This window comes from Struthio camelus, chromosome 3 (assembly GCF_040807025.1).
Source record: "Struthio camelus isolate bStrCam1 chromosome 3, bStrCam1.hap1, whole genome shotgun sequence".
Lineage (NCBI taxonomy): Eukaryota > Metazoa > Chordata > Aves > Struthioniformes > Struthionidae > Struthio > Struthio camelus.
This window is the reverse complement of record NC_090944.1, coordinates 14,421,962-14,447,921: the sequence shown is the minus strand read 5'-3', so window position 1 is coordinate 14,447,921 and position 25,960 is coordinate 14,421,962. Positions and strand designations below refer to the sequence as shown.

Sequence of the window (25,960 nt, the reverse complement as noted above, 5' to 3'; positions counted from 1 at the left end):
CTGGCAGAGGTTTCATCCTGCACCAGCGCTCCTGTAGCCACCCTGAGGTGACTTTTGATAAGCCATCCTTTTGCAAGCATTTTTTCTCCTTTATTTTTGCACTGAAGACCTCTTCTGTTAAGTGATCCCAATGCAGTTTCATAGCAGACAGCTTAAATACAATATTTAAACACTCTAATAATAAGTTTCTGCAGAAAATCTCTGCTTTTGTCTTATTAGTAAAAGTGCTAAGTAGATTGCTTTCATTGAAGACCTTTGCCTTACGCAGGGATTCAGGGGTCATTATGCCCTTAAAATATTAGGTGGCTACCTGCTGTAGCTCATCTCAATGTTTATATTGACATCTGTGTGAGCTGAATTTCACCCGAGACATGCCTGGATGTCCTAGATCCTTCAGAAGTTGACCCTGCTGGTTTATACACAGTTCTGCTGAACAAATTGCAGGTGTAAACCTGATACCAGCTGTGGACTTCACAGTGAGGACTGTTCCTGTTTAATTCCAATGTCCTTCAAAGTGAGGTAATAAATATGGTCCAAAATGATGGTGATAGTGAAGATGGTGTCACTTGCTGCATTAACAGCAAGGAGCCAGCTTTCCCAGTGCTGTTCTTCTGGGCCCTCATTACGGCAGCGTCAAGAGGAGGGATGAAGGAAGGGAGCTGAGACGGTCTGGGGAGATGAGATGGGAGAGTCCATTGCCTTCCTCACGTGAGCGCAGGGCAGGCTGCGGCCTCAGCGTGGGTACAAGGTCTCCTTGGATGTTTCTCAGTTATTGGCAAGCTCAGAACTGCTGCAGCTTTCTGCTCATGTGGCTGTGATGATGGGAGACTTGGAACGGATGGGTTGAAGTGCCATGTCATGAGAGCTCAATGGTTTTACTTGTGTTTTTTGGGCTCTGAAGGGCTTCATAAGTTGCATCGTGTCTCAGCATCCAGATGAGTGTAGTGAGAAAACGTCCAAGTAGTTGTGAAAACAGTGGTGAGTGGGGAAGACCTGGGGCTTCAGGTGGAGCTGCGGTTTTTCGCTTTATGTACTCGTAATGGAACACACTGCAATGCCCAGAACAGAAGAACACAAATTTCAAGCAGATGAAATGAAAAGCATGTGATACACCCTTATGGGCACGTTCTCATCCAGACTGGAAGCTGTGACACTCATAGTACTCTGCAGAGTAATTTTGGAAGGGTTCTGGAAATATGGAAATAGTATGATTGTAAGCCTATTATGAGCATTACCGTTTTATTTTAGTCTTGAACAAGTGAATTAAGTTACTGTAAATGTCTCAAGCAGTAATACTTGGCAGTGTACAGCAGCAACTTGTCATATAATGGTTTTAACCTTATTTTTCAGAGCAGAGGGGGTAATGGTTTTCCAACTGACTCAAGCCAAATCTGTACTCAAGTCTCTATCTTCCATGTCTCTTTGGGGTTTTGTTTGCACAGTATTCTAGTGGATGTAGTGAACATATGGGGCTTAAATTCATTTAATAGTTACAGGAAAACAAATTTAAGGTTCTTAGAGTACTAAGGTAAAAATTCCCAACTCTTTTCTTAATGGAACGTTTATTCTCTGATTGTTATAAGACATTAAGTTCTCTACTGTGTGGTGCGTTCTGGTGCCACCGAATATTATTACCAATGTTTATGGGGCCACTTTAGTATATTTAATCACACAATTCAATAAACTTGAAAATGTCAGTAGGACTTTTAGTGTTTTGCATTGTAAGTCTTGTTTGAGAACATCAGGACTAAATATCATGTCAGTGTGTGTAAACTGGTGTAAACCAAGTTCTGGCCAGCTGAAAACTCGCCTCGCTTCTGCAGCAGCTATAAACACTGAGGTTTATGAGCGTTAAATGCATAGATAGGAGCAGACACTCTCTGGGTTTTTCCTTTCCAGAGCGGTCTATGTGTTCTACACAGGGTCATAAAACAGCAATTACATTTTAACACTTGTGGATGACTGGTGCAGGAGCGGATAGGAGCAAAGCTTCCCCCTAGCTTTAATGCTTCGTCTTGCCCTGCAGCAGGATGAGTGGAGGCACCCTCTCTTGAGGGACCTGGAGGGTTGTGAGGGACCTGGGGTGGTCGAAGCTTGGAGACCGTAACTTCTCCAAGCTTCGGGGGAATGGAAGCAATGGGGAAGGGATTGTCTTATTCTCCTTGCTGAAGCACTGAGTTGAGGGAGACCTTGCTGAACTTAATGGGAAAGCAATACTGTTATGAAAGCTTTAAATGTATTTTGATTTTTATTTTGCTTTTCTCTTCCCCTCCACTCTCATAACCTCCCCGTTTGACATATTTTATCTCGGAAGAAGAACACATGCACGAGTGTCTGCTCAGCACCTCTGCCTTGGTTTGCAGAAAAATGGATAGCACCAAACTGGCTTATCCTTTCTTGTATAGCTCTCAATACCTTGTTGCGCAAGTATTGCAGAGCTTTTTTCCTACCCCATATTTAGATTTATTCCTTTCTGTGTTGAAGGATGAAATTAAAAGCATGTTGGCTCCATGAACGAGCTGTTCTTCTGCTTGTGGTTCTCTGAATCTTGTCTGTACTGTAGCTGTGTGAGCCTGGACTACTTGCAGTATGTTAGCCTTGGGGGACTGTAAGAAAATCTCTTGGTAGTAGTTCAAGCAGAAGTGCGTTTCATCTTTTTTAAAGCTTGGTGTTTTGCTGCTTTTATGCCAAAAGTTGTTGAATTTGATATTTTACAAGATCAATGTCTTTTTTAATGCAATTTTGCTTACAAGCTGCTTTCTAAACATAGGTCTGTAACGTCCAAAGGCATTTGGGGTTAGTTGGGGTGTACCTAAGCATGGTTTAGTTGCCAGTGTAATTTGGAGTGTGTGTAGTTTCTATGCAGAATTGACAGCTTGCCCAGATCTAGAGGCATTGGCAGTGAGGGCCTGGGTTGTGTTTGGAAGTGTGCGGGTTATCTGTGTCGACTTGAACTAAGGACTGCCGGATCTTTGTGGGAGTGACTGAAATAATTAACAAGATGAGACTTAATTCCTGTTACAGCTGCTGGCGTCTGCATGTTGAAATGTTATGGGTAATAACATTTTTATGTGCCTCAGATAATTAGACCCATCATAAAACACAATAGCATGTTTCAAAGGCCTTTTTTATTCTTTAATGCTGGGGAACGTTTCCTTTGTCTCAGGCTTATTTTGAATAATGAGGAAGGCTTTTTTTTCCTGAACCTTCCCATAGTGTTACAACCAAACCGTGTGGCTCTGGCTCCCGAGAGCAGAGCCAGGGAAGCAACCCCCCTTGTCTTGTTGACTGTCTGTCTGAGATTTAAGCTGTTTCAGAAGCGGCTCGGTGATGCAGCTCTTTCCTTTTAAACCCTCCCTTGGCTGTGTGTCATGCTCTAAATATGGGTTTTAATCTCTGTGTTTTCTCGCTGCACTGGAGGACTCTTGGTGGACACCTGATTTAAATGTGTTGGGCTGATTTAAACGTGCGGCTGCCGATGCAGATTCCCTAGGCAGCATGAACGTTTCTGTAGATTGCATTAGTCCAACTGCTCTGCCTTATCTGTACGGAGGATTAGAGAAATGTGTTAGCAACACTCGCAGCATCAGCAAGAGCCTTAAATCCCTGTGTGCCGGGAACAACACTAATGCAGGGCTCATTCACTGCTCTTAACGGTTGCGCGCCCTGAGCTGGGCTGGTGGGCAGAGACTTTGTGCTTGGCTGTAGGCAAGGTCTGCCAGAAACACTGACCCTCAAATACCCGTGATTTCTAGTGAGATATTACGTGTGCAGGCTTTCCAAATGCTACCCACTCCTCTCAGTGATGAGCGTGGCCAAATTCTGCAAGAGGGAAGTTGAGAGGAGCTCAGGTTGCGTTGAACCTATTGCCAGATCTCACTGTAAACGTAATGGAGAGGAAGTTTGTTTTTTGTTTTCTTGTTATGTCTTTGGGACAACAGGAGGAGAGTAGGAATATGCAAAACATGGTGTGTATTTAAATGGGTTGGCATTTCTGTTTAGCAAGCAGGTTGAGTACCAGTCTAGATCTTCTAACCATGGTAGGGTTATGACTACAGGAAAATATCTTATGAATATCTAGCTTGAAAGTAAATGTAAATGTCTTTACATGGCAGTCGTGATAAGCCTATTTTTAATACTGAAGTGTGGGGGTTTTGGGGTTTTTTTTATATTTTGTCAGAAATACAGTTTGACTCTGCCAAGTCTCAGACTTGAGGGTGTACTTGGGAGGTTGGACTAAATTGCATTTATCCCTAAATTTTGCAGCTGTGGGAAAGTTCAGGGCTATGAAATATTTTTCCTCTGTAAGCAGCAGTTTTTGCTGACGTAGATGTTGGGTCTGTAGATAGAAGAAGAAATAGCCTGTTTAGTAATGGAAGAGTGCTGGCTCATGAGGAAACCTGAAATGTGGCAACATCTCTGGAAAAACTGAGCTTCTTGTGTTGATGGCTTTTGCTGACCATGGTTGTTTGAAACAAGGTATTCTTCAGCTTGGTAAAATAGATTTAATTGGCTCTTGTGAAGAGAGGCTATGGTTTCACTTGAAGGCTTAACTCCTGACCTCTACTAGATACAAGGACAAGTGTGCTATTTGCGTTGTTCCTAAAGCTTAAGGGAGAAAATCCTCATGGTCTTGAACCGATATGTCTCAAGGACTTGAGAGCACAGATATGGGGGGAATTTCTGGTTTTGTACGCTTCAAATCCCATACCAAATCTTCTATTAATGTAAAACTTCCTCTGATGCAGGGGGTGTGAGCCTTCTGTCATACACCTGAGTCATTCTACTGGGTCTGCATCAGAAACTGTTTTAAATATGATTATAACTACTATAGATACTCTGTTATGGAAATATTATTCATCTTCATAGAGATGCTTCAATGACTCATTTCTTAATCCACCTTCTATTCAAAGCCTTAGCTTTGATACAGGTTTAAGGGCGAGGACGTTGCTATCTCTCACTGAAGTCTGCCTGGAGAGGTACCCCTCTATTCCTGCAGCCTCATGGTCCTGCCTATGTTGGGGGTAGATATTTGTTTTCTGTACTGCTGAACAAAAGGGTTATTGCAAAGCAGGGGGTGAATGGTGCTCTTTTAGTCCAAGCTTATGCTCATACTTTCTTTCGTGAGATGAAGTGAACGTGGGGTGACGGGCTATTTAGGTATATTTTTTCTGTGTCAAATGTGTCATGCTTTAAGAGCTTGTAGGCATCAGTTACTAGGCAGTTGATTTTAGAGTGGGTTTTTTTTTAGTGTGCCTGTACTGACATGTATGTACGGATTAAAAAACCTTAACTTAAACAGTAGATGTTACAAGTGTTTGAACGTGTTAGGGAAGCTGCTTGTCTGCCAAGCTCCTTGCAGCCCAGAATGGTAAGCAGCACCTTCTTGCTAATAAAAAGTCCAAAAAAAAAAAAAGTGTGCCCATCCACCTGGGAGATGGAAGAGGTATGAAATGAGAGGAGGCTGCAAGCCTCGAAATCACTGTGCCTCATCTGTAGCTCTTCTGTCCCACAGGCATAGACATCCTGAAGCTCGTGGCAGCCCAGGTTGGAAGCCAGTGGAAGGACATCTACCAATTCCTGTGCAATGCCAGTGAGCGTGAGGTGGCGGCTTTCTCCAACGGCTACACGGCTGATCATGAAAGGGCCTACGCGGCCTTACAGCACTGGACCATCCGCGGGCCCGAAGCCAGTCTTGCTCAGCTCATCAGCGCCCTGCGCCAGCACAGGCGGAACGATGTAGTGGAGAAGATCAGAGGCCTGATGGAAGACACCACTACGGTAACGTGGGGCTCGTCTTGAAGCTCATGTTACAGAAATACTCTTTTTTTTTAATGCTATCTGTTTTGCGCTAATGACCCCTCTCTCGCTGGGGCCAGTGCCTAGATGCGTGATACCAGACTGAGGCTCTAAGTTAGCTGTACCCTGTCTCAGACCAGAGCTCCTCAAAAGCTTGTATTTGAGTCTTCTTTTGGCCAAGCATTTGCATACAGCACTCTGTGATTCGTTTGCAGTCTTGAAGTACACCAGGAGGAGTCTGGCATCATAAAGATCTGGTACTTGAACCCTGGGGTGGGGGGGGGGGGGGAGGAAAAAGCATCCCCTTTTTTAAATTTCCTCTAAAATGCTGCCCCCGAAGCCCCCAAGAATTTTTTTAAGGAAAGATCAGGTATCCTTGGTATCCTTGAGCCCTCGATGCAAGTTGCTCACTCCAAGGCTGCAGCTGGTGGCAGGGGAGAAGAGCTGTGTCTCTCGTGAAGACAGATGGTCTGGGTGTGCTCAGCTGTTTGTGAAGCCCTCCAGTTTTGTCCCCTCCTGTAGTAGGTTCTCAGTATGGTATAAATGTGGGGGCTCAGGAGAGTTCTGACAGCTTCTCCCAGCTGCAGCTCAGCCTCCTGTCACACTCCCCTTTTGGTTTGTTTTGACCACCCCCTGCCTTAGCTCTTGGTATGCTTTTGATTTTTGGCTCTGATAATTCGGTGGTCATCTAGAAAAGTTAAGAAACGTGGTGGGGGGAGGGAAACGACTTCTGAACGTGGAGGTCAATGGGAGAATATTTAGATGGAAGGGAGGAGTCAAGGGAGGGCTAAACCAGCCAGTGAAATACCTCCCATCAGTTTTAGAACTGACTTTCTCCCAAAAGGAAGCAAGTGGTTTGCAGCGTTGGTTAGCTACAAACCTCTGTTTGCCATGTGAGTGTGCGTGCCCAGCAAGGAGGCCCTTCATGGCTGTGTAAGAGCTTGTCAGGCAGAGTATTTGTTGGGGCAGGACATTGCCAAACCCCATTGTTGGGGCAGGATCGTCCCAAGCTGCCTCCTTGAAGGGGCTGCGGTCGCTTTACCTTGTCACCCCTTCTTCATTACTTTTTTTTTTTCCCCTCCTCAGTCTTAGCCTGCAACTGTGTACTGAACATTTTGGTCTCTTGCAAGCCTAGTGCAGAATCACAGGTTTTCACACGCGTTTGTGTGACTTTTGGACTTGAGTTTTTGACAGCTCCTTATAATCCCACCAGTCGTTTGGGTACTGGGTGCTGCCTCTTTTTTTTTTTTTTTTTAATGCTCAAATCTTGAATAGGTTGAATAGGTTTGTCTGCGAGCCGTGTAGCAGCTCCTATTCCAGTTTAATAGGTGTGCTCTGTGGGGGTTTGTTGTTTTTTGAACTCTTAGTAATTAACCAATACGTAGCTCTCTTGTTCTGTACCGTGCACCAAGTTTTTTTGGTGTCCAAGATGGAAAAACAAAGTGAAAAGCTCGAGACAAGACTATAGGAAAAGAGAGAGGCAGAAGAAATGGTTATCTTGCACGTGGCTTGCACATGCGTATGAAACGTCCGTTCTGTGCCCTGTGCCGAAAGGACATGATGTCCTTTCGGTCTCCTTGAGCAGGTAGTAAACTCTCTGTTCTCCTGGTTATTGTTTTGAGTTTGAATAATACTACAGAAAAATGCTGGGCTAGGACAGCAGATAAAACGTTTGGTTTGTTTGTCAGCACAATCTCTAACTAACCAACTCAGAAAGATTGTGCAGTGTTCAGTGTTCCTGAACGTTGTTCTCAGTTTCAGCTAAGAAAACTGAGTGCTTATTCTCAAATAGCAAAAAAAATGAGGTTGATAACTTTAGGAGCTAGGTTTTATTGTGTGGTCTAACAAGCAAACGGAAATCAAGTGCCTTGACAACTTGATAACCGTTTGCTTACATTAGGCACGTGCCCTTAATTCTGATAATCCAGTAATCAGAACAAATGTCTCTGAGAATAAGCAAACCTTGCGGATACTGAGTGTAAGTTTTCCGGATGTTAAACTCTGGATTTAAAGGACAGCTGTAGTGCCTTTTCAGCCAGGCATTTGAAAACTTGCATTGAAAAAACCTTCAGCCTTTTGGGATGAAATCCTACAAGCTATCCCAGAGGAGGAGCACATGGCTGATCAGGTTGTCTTGGTGGAAGGTGTTGAGGAATTGACGCTCGCCACTCGGGAATGCTGTCAAGCCCTTCAGAGACGGGGTTTTTGTGAAACAAAAAGCTGAAAGCTTTATCTCTTATAGGATTTGAATATGTTTGAAATATGTCAGCTCCAGGGTGCAACTTCCATTTTTTCCAAGAATCTTAGTAGACTCAGAACCTTAAACTTGTTGCAAAAAGGAAAATAAGCATGTTTTCCACTTTCGCCTTGGAGCCTATAAAGAAAGTAGGAAATCTTTCACTTTTGGGTAGTAGTAGTAGGTGAGTCTAGTTGTTGAGTTGTCTGTTCCCTGGAAGCTCCGCTCTTGTGCTACACAACGTAGAGAAAGATGAACACAGGCCCCATCTCAGCAGCATCTGTTGCAAATATCATTGCTCTATGCTCTTGCAAGATGTCCCCAGACTCCTGCATGAGTCTGGAGCATCATGAAGCTGAAAAAGCAAGCAGGGCTTAGTCCTGAGCTAGCTGCCTAGGAGTGCAAAGGCAGTAGTAAAGCAGCACCTTGACAGCACTGTCTTTGCTGTAACAACCTGCATACATTTGTGAATAATGGGGGGGATGTGCATGCAGGGAACTGGCCTGAACAGTGGCATGTGATGAGTAGCATAAAGATGCCTCCAGCCAGCCCTTGAGCAAAAAATAATGAGACTGATGGCTCTGTTCCTTTGCATACTAATTGCATTTTGGAAACGGAGGAATGGCACTTTGGATGGAGCCAGATACACTGTATGAGGGAAGACTGAGGTCCTAGGAAACACACAGTACACTTGTGTGACAATGTTGTGCAATCCAAAAGCTTCTGAGCAGCCATCCTGGAAGACATTCTCTCTCTTTGTTCAAAAAAGAAAAAAAATTTTATGTTCCTAAGCATCATACAGCATCTGGAGACTTGCAATCTGTAATGCCTCTTGACACTTTCTAGCTGTACCTTTGATTTACTTTCCTAGAAATGGGCTTTATTAGGTCATTGATCTTTTGTGCAGACCAGCCTAAGCCTGCCTGCTGAAGAAACAGTGCTTGCGTTGGTAAAGGGCATGTTTTTAATGAATTCACCTAAATTGATACATTCTGCTTCCCCGTGTGTGTATGTATTTAATTTTATGAGCTTAGACTATTAATCACCTTCCAACAGCTGTCATGCGATGATGGAAAATTCAGTCATGCAGCTAGCTTGCATGTGTGCATCCTCCCTCCAGCCTCCATCACCTACTGGCGTTCCTGCTGGCGAACGGTGGGAGGCAGGCATCTTCTGCACTACCAGCACCTGCATTTAACTCTTCTCCTATGACTTCTCAGTAGGGCAACACAGACATACCCATGCTAATCTTTCTGGTGAAAAAGGTGGCAATCAGCTGGTAGGCGACAAATGCAAGAAGGCCTTTTCCTCTGGAGCAAGGTTGCCACCAGGCTACTTCACGGCTCCAAGCTCCCTTTTCTGGGGTGTAACTGTGTCTTTAAGGGCAAATCTTGCATGTGGCTACTCTTATGCAGTATCTCTGACCTGAAGGTGCCAGTCTGGTTATTGCACTGAAGTGGCGCGTGGGATGTTAAAGCTAAAAAGCCCCTCGGGCATAGATTTGAGGTGGCTGCACAGTGCAGTTCTGCAAGGTATGATCCTGCTGCAACCTGTTTACGTCCTTTCCCTAAATCAGATCCTGGCGTTTCGATGGAGACCACGATAAAGGCTCCAGTAGATGGAGTAACTCCAGGGCAGCAGCAGGAGAGGCACAGAAAGCAGTGAGAAGAACCTGGTGCAAAGGCGAATGGGGCCGTCAAGCCTAGTGCAAACGGCCGCGTTGCGAGGCTCAGCCCTATCTGTTCATGGCACTTCAGTTCATGGAGCCTATTACTAAACGCCAGGAGCAGATGTTGAGGTTATTTCTTTTCTTTTTTTTTTCTTTCTTTTTTCTTTCTTTAAATCTATGCAAATGTATGCATCCTCCTTCCCGGCTCGCCTGCCTGCGTCTCCTACAGCTAATGGCGTGAAGCCCTGGGGACGAGGAAGGGCGAACCGGCTGCTGGCGGCATGCATGTAAATGAGCTGCAGGAGCATTCAGTGAACCAATGTGAGGAGATGCATGGAAATTCCCCTCTCCTACAGAAAGCCACTGCCTGCCAAAGGGGCAGAAAAATCTACCTTGAAATGGATGTGTCCGAGCGCAGAAACATCTGCACTGGCAGCAAGGTGCTGCTGCAATCGCTGCACAGGGAGGCCTCCCGCTGTAGGGAGAGCCCCGGCGTCCAGGGGTTTCTCAGAGTTTTAGTCTGGATGTGCTGGGAAAGAGCTGCAGGGGGTGAGGTCTGAGCCCGAGGCTGCACGGAGGTGGTAATTAAGATTTTTGTTGTGCAAGGTCTGGGCCATTGCCCCTTTTAGGGAGATTTCGGGTTTGTCTGCTCTGACTGCTGCTGCCAAGACGCTCAGGCTTGCTTTTGGGCAGGGCGTCCGTGCCGGTGGTGCAATATCAGCCAGGCCCGAGCAGAGGTCCTCCTTGCTGCAGACGCTGCCTTTGTGGCAGATTGCATGCGTCCGCATACCCTTTATCTGTTTTCTGTCCTCGGACTGAGACACCTGCAAGGCAAAGCCGCTCTCTAGTAGCATCCCATTCACAGAGAAGTCTTTTGGGCTCCAAAATGTAAATATTTACAACTGCTGATAATTCAGGAATCTGGAATTAATGCAAGTCTCTGGAGCATTAGGGTATATGGCACAAACGCTTCCCTTTGGGTAAAGAAAAGCTCTGCTGACTGCTTGGTGGTTTTTAGCCCTGAAAGATTATGCTGATTCTACTTCACACTGACCGAATTTAGGTTAAAACGAGATTAGCCCTCTGATTCACTTTGCTGGTTTTGGCAGTAGTCGCTGATGCAGAAAATATGAAGAGCAGAGCAGCTGTGGGAAGAAGTTTGGGGTGTGTTTGTCCCCTTGGTGGGGAATAGCCTGCGCTCTGCAAAATCTCTGCCCTGCCAGGCATGCTTTGCTGGGGCAGACGGGTGGCTTAGGGGTCAATGAGCAGCGGCGTGCAGGTCCTGCATGGGCACACCCCAAGTTAATGTTTTTAAGCAACCAAAAAAAGGGAGCAAAAAGGATGGCTTTTACACTGTGGTCCTCGGAAACTGCAGTTCTTAACTGTTGGGGTAGAGGTGGAAAAGCTGAGTGCAGCCCTCAGGGCAAGTGGGGTCTCTTGGGGACAAACTCACCTGCAGTTTTGTGCCAAGCAGCGCGGCACCCTTCCTGTCGGCTCTAAGGCTGTATCGGTCGCCAAGCAATGTCCGTTGTCGTCCTCTCGGCTGTAGCATTCCTGGCATCGCCCGCCACGGGTACTGCCGTAAGCGCCCTACCATGAGCAGTGCTTTAATCTCTTATCTCTTTATTTATGGCTTTACTGGCCTTACTGAAGCTAATATTCCAAGGAACTGATAGAGGGAAGCAAACAGGCTTGCTTGGGGCATTCAAAAGCATAGTCTAAACTAAGCGGGGAAAAAAAAACTGGGAAGGGTGGGGGGGGATTTGAGAATGGCACAGCCTTGAGCCCTGCAAGATGTAGCGCGCAGCTAATTGCATGTTGCAATCAATCCTTTAAATCAGCAGATATGTCGGAGGAAAGCTTGTTGTCGGGGTTCTGCCCTGCGTGAACTCCAGTTGCGCAGTTTCTTCCTCCAGGGGAGCTGGTGAAGAGGATGTGAAAGCCCTGCCTGAAGCTGTCCTGCAAGTAGGCAGACAGCTGTTGCAAGCTCCTCTTGTGCCTTTACTTCTTCTTTCACAGAACAAAACCTTTGGGACTTCAAACAAAGTGCAAAATTTGGGCTGTGTCAGGCTCCTAGTCTAGGAATGACTTGCTTAATTTCCTCTTTTTACAAAGTAGAACTGGGCTGGGCCAATTAATTGGCCTTGTGCTGCCTTAACTTCAAACAGCCAGCAGTGGAGAGAAGGTGAAGTTACTGCACAGATTTCCTTCCCTGGAGGTTCACGGCAGGACACCGGACACGGGGTGCTGGCGGTCTGAGGGCAAGGCTGTGAAATGCCGAGGCAGCTGGCTGATGTTTGAACGCAACTTTCCTTTCTGGTTTTCCATGACATTTTACATGACCGTCTGTCGGCACAAAGTTGTGATATAAATCGCTCAGAGTCTAGAAGAAGACAAGGAGCTTGGCTGTTTTCTGGCAGGCTCGCTCTAAACTGTGGGTTGACTTTCAGTGAACCAGGCTGGAGGACATACAAGAAACACAAATACAATTTTATAGCAGACACAGTTATATTTGGGGTCTCCCCATGTTTGTGGCTACATCTGCTTGGGTTCTATATATCATATCCAGTACACAGGGCTAGGGAGCATAAGATGAAACTAGAAAGTGATGGGGTCTGAGCAAGTAAAAGGAAGTACCGACTTACTCAGCTCCGACAGCTCAGGAGCTGGGGAACTCCTTTCCACAAGAGATTGTGGCTAAAATTTTGAATTGAAAAAGTGACTGGACAAATTCATGTAGAGAAGGAACACCACAAGCTTTCATATAGGCACCATATCCTATTTGGAGAAGCTCCTGACCCACAAATTACCAGGGCTGATGGGGGATGTTCTCATCTGGTTCTTCTACAAAATGGCTGCATTGTGGTCTCACTATCTAGCTGACATCTAAATCCAACTCAGCTCCCCAGACTAGGTATTCCTCCTCTTAGAAGACAATGAGAGAGTCTTTGTAGCTGTTCTCCAGGGCTGCCGTACAAAATGTTGGACCCCAGGACGGCACACAGTACAGTGGTGGCAAGTGCTCTTCAGAAACATGGCCGGAGGACACTTCTGCTTTCCCACCCCACCCTTGGGCGTTGGAGCACCTGCCTGTGCTGTGGGAAAGTGGAGAAAAGTTGCTCCTCCACCCAAGGACATGTCTTCTCAGCTATGGGCCCTGGCAGGGAAGTGATAGACTTTGTTTTCTCTCAGCCTTCAGTTAATCTGTGCAAAATCTCCTGGTGTCAACTGGAGAGCACAAAAAGTGGGATCCCTGCCTGGGCCCTTAAGGACCTTTAAAAGGTGTCTGCCTTCAGGAGCATGCTGCATTGTGGCTCCTCAGTGAGCACGCAGCTCCCTGCAGTCCTAAGCTCTTTTGGCTGTAACCAGTTTTCTTGGTGGTTGTTGTTATTTGTCTCTCAGGCAAGATCCACCTGCCAGACCTTGGCTATGGGTCAGCATAGGGATGGTGACAGGCTGGTGGAAGAAACGCTGCTACATCTGGGTGACATCTTAGCTCTGATGTCTCTGGAACCATCTGATGTACAGGTGGTGGCCTGTCCTGGTGCTGCTCCCTTCCCATCTGTCTGGTTTAGAGGTTTCACGTTTTCCTTGTGCCTTGGGTTCAGTCCAGGAAAGTAACAGGAGCATGTTTCTCCAGCACCTACAGAGTGTTGCTTGGTCTTTCTGCAACCTCTGTAAGACTTCGCAGCTGGGTAAAGGGTGGTTTGTCTTCAGAAGACTGTTTGGCTGTAAATGTTACCTCCAAACGTAATGGTGCCATTGAGGGACAACACAGAGATCCTCCGTGTCGCTGAACGGGAGAGAACCACCAGGGAATGCTCTGTGTGGGTTCCTCCTTTAAGGTATTGCACAGGAACTTGCATTTAAGGGCTTTACGCAAGATTTGTCATCGTTCCTGGAGCGTACCCATTCAGTGACCCTGCCAGCTGCCCCTGCTGTCACAGGTAATCTAGACACATCCGCTGAGAGAGCTGATCGGAGGTGACGATCCCATTTAATAGAAAAACTGCGGTGCCAGTGGAGCGCAAAGCTGCTCATCTAGGTGGGTCTCCCTCGCTTGTGTGATCCCTGCTAGCATTCCCGGGGTGCTGCTAGCCTTCCTGAGTGTTTCTCCTCCTTTTTTTTTTTTTTTTTATCCCTTGCAGAGTCCGTTATGGAGGTATCCTAACAAACCTGGAAATAGGGCTCGTGTCAGCCATGTAATCTTCGTGCAGGGAATCCAGGAAACAGCAACCTCAGTGCTAAATTTAACCCCCCTGACACAGTATGCAGCAAACTGCACGGCCACCTGACCTAGTGACTGTAAAATCTCCCTCTGGAGAGGTTTTTCCTCTGACCGCAGCCCCCTGCTAATTTTCCCCTTTTAAAAATAGCAACCGTTTCATTTGCGTTTAGGTTGGGCAAGAAGACTAACCTGACCCAGACAGGGGCAGCAGCTGCTACTCTGCTGGCGCTGTGCCCAGAGCCCGGCTAATGCAATATCGAAATGCGTTTTACAGCCTGGCTTCATCCTGAGTTCTAGTGGTTGAAATCCCCGGGTCGCGTGGCTCAGCGGCGGGGACGGCACGGCGCACGCTCCAGGGGTGGGCGCAGCCGTCGCCGAGGCTCGCTCGCGCCCTGCGTGCCTGGCCCGGCAGCCAGACTTGAGTAGCTGAGCTCAGTGTTTTCTTGGAGGGCTTTCCCCACCGTTTTGCTTGCAGAGCCCTGCTGCTTGCTTATTTATTTATTTTTTTCTCCAGGGAAGGTACTCAGTAAGTCGGTATATGGCTGGACTGGAATTAGCATCAACGTGAGAGCGCTTGGCCGGCTGCTGGCATGCATGCAGGGCTCCCGCGAGGTCTCTACGTTAGTGCAATTAGTAGTCTCTCCAGCAGCGCTTAAAACGGCCATTTTGTGGCTATGTCTTCTCTCACTTTGCAGATGATAGCAGTGACTTACGCTTTTAAAAGCTGCTCTTGAATTTAAGGAGTAACGCAAAACTTCAGCGAGGAGAAGTCTAGGACTGGCTGCTAAACCTCCCCTTTAGTTGCCAAGACTAAGTGTGCCGCAGACGAGGGAGGAGAAGGGTGCGTTCTGGGCCGGTAGCGAGCAAGCAGGAGTTGGCAGGTTCAGAGCTTGGCAACAGCTTGTCAAAAATCGTCTTGCTGTCTCCCAGTCTGCGGCTGCGGGAGCTGGGAAGGCGAGCTTTGGGCGTTTACCTCGAGGCTCGTTCTGTTCGAGTTCACGGAAGCGCTTGGGGCTCGGTCCTCCCACGGTGAGGACACCGACCTCCTGATGCCATTGCCTGAGTCACTTAGATACAGCGATCACGAGCTCGCCGGAGATCGCCTTGAGTGAGCAAACACAAACGCGTTCCTCTTCATCAGCGTTTGCTCTGAAGATCAATTCAGTGGGTTGATAAATGACTTTCAAGGGTTATTTTGAACTGATGCAGCTAGAGAGACCTGCCGATACCCATGCTGACTGCTTTGTTTTTGGTTTTCGATCCCCGTGATGCTTATCGCTACCGTTATTGCAGGAAGAACGACTAGGAAGTATCGTCCAAGGAGGAGTTGTTAATTCCCGCAACTGATCCTTCCTGATGTTAGTGTAGTCATTGCAGTTTATTTGTCCAGGTTGATCTTTTACTGCTGTACAATAAACTTAAGCCCTTTTTAGCCAGAATAAGGGACCAGCCAATTCAACGGAGTGGGTGGGGGCAGCGTGTGGACCTGCTGCCCGGCCAGATGTAATGGAGGAGTTTGTGCTTGGGCAGTTGCGTAAATGTGGTGTGAAAAGACAAACATGCTCAAGCTTATGTCCTCTGTTTCCATCCATCCCCTTTTCTCCTTCCCCAAAAGGTTTTTAGGCAGGGCCTTCTTAAATCCTCCTGCCTACAGCATCCTTCCAGGCCTAACCCAGGTTGCGTTTAGGGACCAAACTGTTGGGAGATTGCATCCTAAAGGGCTGTGAGTATACAGGAGCCTTTAAGGTTTGTTTAGCCTTGCAAACATCTTGCTGCAGTGATTAAAAAAAAAAAAAAAAACAAACCAAAAAAAAACAAATTGGCCGAGCGCCCCGATGCGACTGACCCATGCTTTGTTGCAGGAGGCTGCCGATGTGTCAGAGCCATTGTGTGCTTGGTTTTCAGGCTGAAATCCATTAACTTCTCGCTAGGCGACAGCATTGCAGGCTCGCCCCTCTCGGGACCGGCCGGGCAGTCCTGCTGCGCTTGGGACAGACGATGCACCTAACAGCCTGCTATATATCTATAAGCACAGCTGCAAATATAGCCCCTGTGGCAAATGCAGGACTCTCCTAATGCTTATCAGGTGAGAAATAGGGTAGCTCCATAAAGCTCTGCGCACAGCCGCCGTTTTGCTCGAGCGTTGGTGTTCTTAAAAAGAAATAAGATTTGCAAAGGTTGTTTCAAGCAAATGAGTCACAAGCTATTGATGGTATTTTTGCATCTATTCCACGGCCTTTACCTCAGAGCAACCTTTTACTTTCCCTGGCCTTTGAAAACACTGCCGTTCTCCTTTGCTTTCTTCCTTGGTTTAAATATTAACACCCATCCAGCATCCTGTTTACTTTGCCTAATAAGCTAACAAATGTTCAGCTATTTGGAACGCTCTGGGCTCCGAGGACGCCTACAGTTGAGAAATAACCCTAGGTGATTTTCTAGAATGCTTTAGCAGCTGTTTAATTAAACACCAAATAACTTGCACATTTCTTCTGGGAAGTGTTTTTCCCCTCGGCTTGGAAGGCAAGGCAAGGGCAGCGGGTTATTTTCATGCCCTCAGTGTAATTCTTTCCCTATTGGTCAGGCCTTTTTTGGAGATCAGGAGCTGGCCTGTGGCTGGAGAGTAAACAGATGAGTTGCATGGGGAAAAACTAACCTCTAAAGTCCCTTTATTTTTTAAAGGCGAAATCGCAGCATATTGCCGCTTGGGAAGCATCCAGGTGCTATTCTGGTTCTTCGCTTGCTGCTTTCTTCCCTGTTAATGACAATAGTCTATTTCTTGTCAATAAATTGCATTGAAAAGGGAATTGTAGAGGGGAACGCAGATTCTTTTAAGAATTAACAACTGGTTTGTATTTTTTGCCGTGCATATTACATAACGTACTGAACCAGAACAAATCCTCCCTTTTAATTTTCAGCTGAAAAAACCCTTTTGTTCAGCCACGAGCAGGCTGAATTGTTAACTTAATGTGAACTAATGGGCGTCTCAGACATGTGATCCGTGGGTGGCAAATTCCTCGACACAGATGAAGAATGCACAATGACATCCACGAGCGTGGAAGAGCCTCGCGGAGCCCGACAGAGCCGTGCCGCCTCGGGTGTGCGGTATATACAAATGCCGCTTTGTAGCCCAAGCGTGGACCAAATTTGTATGGATTGGAGGAAGCGACTGCAGGTAGTATGCGCCCAGGGGAGGCAGAGGAGCGAGCTGACATCAGCAGCATTGCCCACCCAGCAATGTGGGGATGGTGCTTCAGCTCCCTGATCAGCGCAGCCTTTAATCTTGAGTGCTGCATTTAATCTTTCTGCAGTTGGTAGAAGCGTGCCAACACGAATCGCTTAGTTTTCCCCTCCGGAAGAGAAGACAGGGTTGTGAGATGCTATTGAGAACAAAGTTATTTTCCTTAGGGCTGCTTCTAGCAACGTTATTGTGTATTATGAGCTTCTGTTTAAAGAAGAGCGGGAACATTTCCCTTGGGATATGTACTTGGGATGTGTTGTGTTCTCCTGACCGCTATGCATTGCCAGAGAAAGTTGGTTGCATGTGGAAATGACTCTTAATTCTTCTCTTTGGTAGATCAAGCAAGGATGGGAAGTGTTTAAATGTTCAGTGATGCTCCTTAGAGCAACCTGCTCGGAGCAGGGGAGACGGACTGGTGACCAGCAGAGGTGCTGAAGTTGTTGCCCTGCAATATTGCCCCAAGTCTGTCCCACCTTTAGACCTTTGTGGGATGGTGGAAACCAGAAATGCTGTACACTTGGAGATTGCCGCCCCGAAGACAATGTTGAGGGACCGAGAAGGGCATCAGGTTTACTTCAGGGGTAACTGGGTAAAACTGAAGGCCCTGAGCTGATGCTGTCCTCGACACGTGTCCCTGGTTATCCTTTCCAGCTGTAACCTCTGAGCTGGGTGGGAGGTAGGGCTTTGTAACGTGTTCACCATGTGCTTACGGGAGCTGGGGCGAAACTGGTTCAAACAAATTATTAACTTGAAACGTGGCTCAGCATCAAAAAGTGGGTTAAGCTGTGGTTGACTTCAGTGCAGCTGAGGGGATGTGTGACGGCATTGTTTCTGTTCCTTGGGCACATTGGCAGCAAAATCCTGCTGGGTCACGTTGGCGCCATCGCAGGACAGGTGTAATGTGGGAACGTTGTGCCCTGAAGAAAGCTTAAATTCTAGTGACGTGTGGAAACTGGAGTTGTGGACTGCTGGAGATGGTTCAACAGCGCTATGCTCATAAACTGAGCACACTGCAATGGAAATAACCAAGAGGTGTTGTCTGTCACTTTCCAGCCTCCGCATTGGATGAAATCACAGGGCCAGGCTATGTCTTATGCTTGTGAAATGATAAATATGGAACAGTTTTAATCCACTTTTTGGCCTATGTAGCAGCGTTACTGGGAGTGATGGGACATGAGCTCCATGATCTCTCGGGCAGAGGTTATGGTGGGGGAACATTTCTTTTGGGTGAGGTGGTGTCTGGAGGATTTCTTGTGTTCTTGTGCCCCCTCCAGACCATGTGTAAAGGACTGGGTGGTAGAAATGGCCTCTAGAGCAAGAGGGAGTCACACGCACCCTCACCAGCTCTTACTATCGGCACAAGGGATATTGTGGTGTGATTGATTTGAAGCTGAATGTCCATACGCTAGATGCTGTTGAGAGGCTGGAAGGAGGGTTATCTGCTTGGGGATTGTAGTCCTTAGCCCCCAGGAGTTGTACTTTGGGCTTTAATGACTTTTTGCCTGAGCCTGCGAATGAAAACAAAGTTAAAATACTCTGCTGTGGCTGCATATGTCATACTATCAAGAGTCCGGGTCACTTTACTGCCTGTTGAACAGTGGTGTACCAAATACTAGCAGTGGTTTCCATCTCCGACTCTCCTCTAGAGCCTGTCTTGTGGGGTGTAGGCTCTGGAGAAGGGGGCTTTGGGGATCAGTGGCTGCAGGTTACCTTGAAGGAGGCTACCCAAACACAGCGTTCACTCGAGGGAGTTTGCTTCTGAAGGCGGGCTCAGATGGATTTGAAAGCCTCAGCACTTGTTGCGTAGCATCTTCACAAGTTACTTTTCCGTTATCTTTGTAGCTGGAAGCTGACAAACTGGCGCTCCCGGTGAACTCCAGCCTGCTCAGCCCCACACCCAGCCCCACTCCGAAGCCACCCGAGGCGACCGTCCTCACTGTGGAGCCCTCTCCTTCGGAGAAGAAGTGCTTCTTCGTTGACGAGTCAGAGCCCCTCCTGCGCTGCGATTCGACTTCTAGCGGCTCCTCTGCGCTCAGTCGAACAGGCTCTTTTATTACCAAAGGTACCAAAAACAGCCTGGGATGTCAGGGAGAGTGGGAGGAAGAAAGTGCCGTGCCTGAAAGCAGGTCACGGTGCGTCTCCTGTGGTCAGCATACATAGAAAGCACAGTAGAGCTGCCTGATGAGCAGTGGCAACATAATGTCGTTAAGGTAAATAGCTGGGGAAGACGGACTTTCCGAATATGTTTATTGCATCCTGATTCAAGAACAGGAATATCCTGGTAGCAAATGTTAATATAGATCAGAGAGCAAAAACGCCTTTAAAGGTTTTTAACTCTTTCAAATGCTGCAGAGCATCCTCAGATGTCTGGAGCTTCTCATGCAGAAGCAAGGGAAGGGTTTGTTCGGACTCCCGACTGCTGCGTTAGCCCATGGTGCTGGGTTATCGCAGCTTCCCAAGCTCTTGGGAAGTGAAATCCCTCCCTCCCAAGGCTTATTGCATGAGATTAAACGCAGTAAATTAAACACCATCAAAATGCAGCAAATTAAGTGATTTACACGGCAAGTCATACACTGCAGCAAGTAGGACCAAAGGTGGGGGGGGAAAAAAAAACCTCAAAATCATGTTTTTCGGTTTTAGTTTGCTGTGTTTTACCTTCTTTAACTTTTGATGAAGGTGAACCATGAAACTCTACCAATTTACCTACTTCATACTTTGGAGCAGAAACAAAGCTGATTCTATGAAAACAACTGAAAATAACAGGGTTGAGCTTTTTGGCTCCCCTCCCCGCCCTTCTCCTTAGCTTTTCGGTACTGGCCGTTCAGCGTTTATAAATGCTGCATTTACTATAGCAGGATACTGGGTGAGGCAGCTCTACAGCATTGGTGGAGCTCTAGCTTCTGCCCTGACCAACACACACTGCCCTCCTCCTTTTTATTTGTTTCTCTTCTTAGTATATCACTGTGTAGAGGTGGCAGCAGGGGATGGACCTAGGTCTCCAGAGAGAACATGTCCTAGTTAGCAGGGGTCTTCTGAGTTAGCCTCTTAACACCCAACCCCTCCTTCCTCCTGCAGAAAAGAAGGACACAGTCTTGCGCCAGGTGCGCTTGGACCCTTGCGACCTGCAGCCCATCTTTGACGACATGCTGCACATCCTCAACCCCGAGGAGCTCCACGTGATAGAGGAGATTCCACAGGCTGAAGACAAGTTGGACAGGCTATTTGAGATCGCTGGAGTCAAGAGCCAGGAAGCCAGCCAAACCCTCCTGGACTCTGTCTATAGCCACCTCCCTGACTTACTGTAGGCATCGGTCACCATGCACTCTCTGAATATCTACTAGAACTAGCTTGGCACTCGTTAAGATGATTGACAATATGCAGGCAGGTTTTGTTGTAGAATACATGGCCAGTATTTTCTTTGAGGTGTCCTTGGTTTCTGGAGGGGGCGGTTTGCAAGCATTGCACCTTTCAACCTTAACACTATTGCTCAATTAAAGTCTTTGCACCCTCTGCCCCCTTCTGAGTCTTTCTTTTCTTGCTCTCATTCCAATTGGATCAGCTGATGCACTTTAAAATGCAGTTAATGAACTAGAAGACCACAAATCTGGTGTAATTTATACATTGAGTCTGGGATTGCTCAGTAACCCATTTCAATTCTGTCAAAACTGTTACTCTGAATGACTCTCTCCTGCTACCTCCCTTCTGCCTTGGAGTGGTAAATGGTAAACCATGCAAAACTGATTGTTGCTGTTACCTTCTCTAACACATCTAGCTTCCCTCGAGTTCACTTTTTTAATGTACTATTGTATAGCTCATATTCATTGCTGAAATTTTACTAGCACGGTTATTTATTGTATGGTTTTCACCTGGACAATGCATTGTGCTCCTATAAGCTGAAGCAGAAGTGTTTTAATGAAATTAATAGGTTCAGTTCCACCAACCTTCAAGATTATAAAACGGTCCTTTGCCTGCAGTCGAATGTAACCCAGACAAGGAGTATCTTGCCTTGCCACTTAAAACAACAGCAGGCCCTAAATAAATTGTTGCAATCAGCACTGGTGCTGGACTTTGGGAGGTGAAGGCAACAGCTGGTGGTACTGCTCTCCTTGTGGTGTAAGAATTACCAAGCTATGCTTTTACACTTGTGTCTCTTGTTTTTTATACAGACATGGCCGATAGGTTAGGTTCTCTGAAGGTCCTACCTGGTCTTAATAGTCTCTTCAAATCACACTTCACTTTTTATTAAAAGAAAAGGGGGGAGGGGGAAAGCTGCATCGTAAGAAGTCTGTCTGATTACATTTGCAACTATTATGTCCCATAACGAACAGTCTGTAATATGCTCAATTTGAAGAAATTATGATATTAGGGTGGCATGTGCCCCCATTTGGGCAGGGGGTGGGAGTGGGCGGAAGAGGGGAATGAATTGAAACATTGCCTTCTAGTGTACTAATTTATTAATAAATACTAGGTGTTTGTTACTTGACATGATTCTGTGTTAACCTCCTTAACAGCTGCCTCAGCTCAGGGGAGGCAGTGGTTGGAGCAGGGGCTGTTTGGGGAGCCCCAGGCTTGATGGGGCATGGGGGGATTTTGGGGGTGTGGTGGTGGTGGGGTATCTCCTTCAGCTTGTGCTGAGGCTTGCAAAGAAGATGCAATTGCCTTGTGTTGAAAACATCACTTTGAACTACCGGGATTGCTCTTCTGCAATTAGAACAGCTCTGTAAAAGGCTTTGCAGACATTTAGAGGAGCTGAAATATTTGCCCTGGATGCAGCTACTGCCCTGATTCACTCTTAAGCAAAGGTCTATTTTAATAGCATTTCTTTTGCCCTGTTAAATTATTGATGTCCTTATTTATGATCTCCACTTGCAAATAAGAGATTCCTTGTTGTTCTGTTCTATGTATGGAAACCTTAATGGGACAAATGCTTCTGTTTTATAACACTGGCATTTCATATACTTAGATCCGCAGAGTCTTTTCTGCTAACCTCGGTGCTGTATTTTTCCTTTGCCTGGCATTGAAAATTCATGCTATGGGAATATACATAGGTACAGGATTAAACTTTCAACACATGGACAGGTGAAATATCTCTGACAGAGAGAAATAGAGTGCAAAAAGGCGAGAACCGTTATTAGCAGAGCTGGGGGTTGGATCCTCCTCCTCTGGGAATGAGCTCTCGGTGGCTGCAACCTTGCTTCAAAGTGTTGCAAAGAAATAGTGAGCATGTCTTGTATGCCTGGCATACACCCAGTTGTTAAAAGCGCTGTTTTGAGGTGGAGCTGAGTACCATCCTGTTTGTGAGTGCTTCTATATCGCTGTTTTGGGAGCAGTATCATTTGCTGTCTGGATATGACCAGAAAAGAGAAACCACACATATGGAAATGCATGTAATGATATACTAAATCAACCAGCCTTAAGCACAAACAGCCTCATTTGAATTATCTTTAGCAAATGCTTGGTTACCCTAGGTGTGCTTAGGCTTGCATTGCTCCCTCCTTTGCTTGGACTTCACTGTTGGTCTTGTCCCTGGCCATATCCCCACCTCTTTCCTAGCTGTGGCCCCCGAACAGCATCTTGGTGCATGCATACATAATTTTTTATATATATATATATATGTACGTATGTATTTGGTTTATACAAATTTTATATATATGTATAAAATGTATTTTTTAATAGGTACAGATATAGATACACCTTTTGTATACCCAGCCTGTTCCCCCATCCCTTGTCCTGTGCTGTTGTCAGCATGCAGGGGCCTGGGGGTGTGCAGGAGACATGTCTGAGAGCAGCTGAGCAGTTGTCCCACTTTGTACATGCATGGTATTTCCTGGGACCGCTGGATGTGGGAGGTGTGAGGAGCCACAAACCCCAAGGCCCCCACCCTTTCTGCTTGCGAGCGGTCTGGTCTTATGCCTTAAGAAAGTAAGCAAGACAAGTAGACCAGCAACCCATCAGTCCTGGAGGTACAGTGGGGGGTAGACGTGTCATCGTTGTCATTGGTGCGATGCAGCTGCTGAGGTGCTTGGCAAAGGGGAGAGAGCAAGCCAAAGCCATGAATTTAATTTAAAGACCTTTCCCGAGACTGGCACTGCACCGCAGCTTTTGAGCGGGTCTGCGAGATGCTGGTCTGACCTGCACCCTTTCCCTTTGCTGGTTCATGGGCCTTGCTCAGCGGGTCCAAGTTGCAACTGCTTTTCCAACGGCCACATCTGTGCAGGGCTGGCTGGAGGAGGAGGAGGGAAAATTTAGGTGCTGGGGTGGCAGTGTGTGCAGCCTCCCCCTCTTCTGCCCTGCCTCTTCCGTTGAGCTGGAAGGTCCTTCCTAAAGGTCACACAAGCCACCAGCTGGTCTGGTCTGGCTTGCTCTCAAGTTGGGGCAGGTTTGGGCCGGAGGCATGAAAACAGATCACCCTGTTCCTCAGGACAAAATCTGCTGTTCTCAGGGCTGTGTCTGTCCCTCAGGCCAGGCGTCCGTCTCTCTGGCCAGGCATGCCCTATGGTGCAACGCACAACCGTCGGGCTGGCCCAGTCTGCACCTGGGGGTAACATGTTGCCTCTCCCCCAGCCCATGCAGAGGTTGCTCTGCCAGGGAGTTAATTACAACCATTCAAAGGGATTATGAGCAAGCTCACGTCCCTGGTTCAAAAAAGCAAGAGGGGTCCTGCGAGAGCTTATTCGGCCCTCCGGCAGCTTTTATGTCATCTCATCAGTGAGCTGCAACATCGTCGCTGTGTCCTTGTGTGAACAATGTGCTTGGAGATGGGTTATGCCACCGCGGCAATCCCTCCCTGCCCAAGGAAATCCGGGAGGGTGAAATCACCCAGGCCCACTGTGTGGCGTGAGGTTAAAGGCAGGAGCTGCACCTTATCCGCTGGCATTCGCAGGACAAGCTCTGCAGCACCCGGGAGGGATGCTCGGACCCGCAGCGGGTTCGTGCAGAAAAGGCTTATTTTGGAATAATCATGTTCTGGCATCTCTTTACAGTGAGCTTTAACTGTCACGCAGCTGTTCTGACTGAGTTGGCCTCTGTTGGACTTTGCTCCTGAAGACAACGTGACAAGGAAGTTTCCAGGCAACTGGTAGGAAATAGGAAGTCCAAGAAGAAATTAGAGGAGTAATCATTTGTGTATTCACTGAACCGCTGGTTAGTGGTGGCAACCTCCTGGCTTGTTTATCAAACTGGCTTTAAGGACAAGGTTTCCCATTCCCTGCACTGACATTTAGGAAGGCTGCTTACAGTTTCCTTCTGATTGTAATTTAATGTTGTATTCCCAGCTTCAGTCTCTTTCTTGAGCTTTTTCTTAATGAGTGTAATCCAAGAGGGGGGGGCTGGGGGTGGAGAATAAGAAGTAAGCAAGCAGCAGCCAAATAATGTGGTATCAGATGCGAAGATGTTGGTCAAAAGTTGAGGCAGGGACATGGTAAGGTTTTCTAATGCGGCTGCCCAAAACCTCCTGCAAGTTTAGGTGCCTTTACAACCTGCTGAGGTTCTCGATTCTTCCTGTGGATGCCCAAAATGCTATTTGAATATCTGGCTTCAAAGTCACTTAAGCACTGTTGGAGACCTTCCCCTCTGTGCTTTTCAGATATGCCCTGCAGGGTGTGCCACATAGGGCGTTTCCTTGGCTGTGTGATTAATCAGTGAAAATGATGTAATTCCAGATCAGAAGCTAGTTTTTTTGGAGAAAAATAGAAGAGGCAGGGCTGGTCTGGTTTTGCTTTGGTGCAGATGGGGGGGACTTGCTGCCCATAGGCACAGGGCAGTCCATCTGCAAGAAGGGATTACTCGGTGGCCCTGCTCTGTTCTCGCTAGCCAAAGTCTCTCAGCGATTTCCCTAAGTGATTTCATTCATGTTGGGGGGCTAGAAATACACCTTTTATTTCCTATTTCCTTAACAGCTCCACTGTAAAGGCTGCTGCTCGTTACCTCATCAGGACGTGCTTTCTCCTGGGGCTCCTTGCCACCTCCCAGGGGAGGAAGGATGCTGGAAAACACTGTTTGTGTCACTGCCCTGTGCTTTGCAGGGCCAGGGCAGGAGTTAATCCTGTTAATGAAATGGCTCCTCTAGATCTGCTACCTAGGAGGACTACAAAAGCCGCAGCTGGCTGCAAACTTGAGCACGGTGTGCCAAGGTCGTTCCAGACCTGGTTGGCGTCAGCAATGCCGTGACTCGTGTTTAATGGCACCCTTGTCTTTTACGTAGCCACTTTGCAACAATTAACATGTCCCTGGGGGCCCCAACTGTTGATGTGTTGAGCACTGGCCTTTCAGTCAGATGTTGGCAATGAAACTTCACGTTGAGCAATGGCAGATGGGGATTTAATGTCCTAAGGACAAGCCACATTGAGACAGTGGGAGCTGAGGCACCGTCGATGATCTCTGTGCCTGCAGGCTGCTCCTCCCAGATATAAATCTGGAGGTATTTCAGGTTTTTCCTCTGTGCAAGCCAATATCTCTCATAGCGTTGGTCTAAATCTCTGTGCCCTGGCGGCATGACCAGCCTAGATATGGCTACGTGGCTGCCTTAAGCCTTAGGATGACCCCCTTTACCACCACAGGTGCTGGCCTCTCTGCAAACTGGCCCTTTGGCTGTTTCTCTCTCGTGGTCGCCCACCTGCGAGGCTCCTCCCCTGCCCAGCTGCACCACGCGGGGCCATTGGAGATTGTCCTCGTTTGCAGGCATTTGCTGTAAGTAAAACCCAGTATAAATTATGCATAACATTTTCTTTGTGTCAGGCTCAATGAACAGGTTTCGCAGAGCTGATGAAACCCTCAGCTGAGCGGGGCTAG

General features: G+C 47.2%; 1 protein-coding gene across 2 annotated transcripts in view; it reads left to right on the top strand.

The window, feature by feature from the left end:
- TNFRSF21 (TNF receptor superfamily member 21) overlaps nucleotides 1-21,653 on the top strand; it is a 41,719-nt gene extending 20,066 nt beyond the window's left edge. For both annotated transcript variants that reach the window (XM_068937019.1, XM_009667940.2), the window contains exons 4-6: nucleotides 5,516-5,781; nucleotides 19,013-19,232; nucleotides 20,246-21,653. In XM_068937019.1, coding sequence (XP_068793120.1) covers nucleotides 5,516-5,781; nucleotides 19,013-19,232; nucleotides 20,246-20,475 — 716 coding nt within the window. In that variant the 3' untranslated portion in view covers nucleotides 20,476-21,653. The remainder of the gene's footprint in view (nucleotides 1-5,515; nucleotides 5,782-19,012; nucleotides 19,233-20,245) is intronic.
- Nucleotides 21,654-25,960: the final 4,307 nt, after the last annotated feature.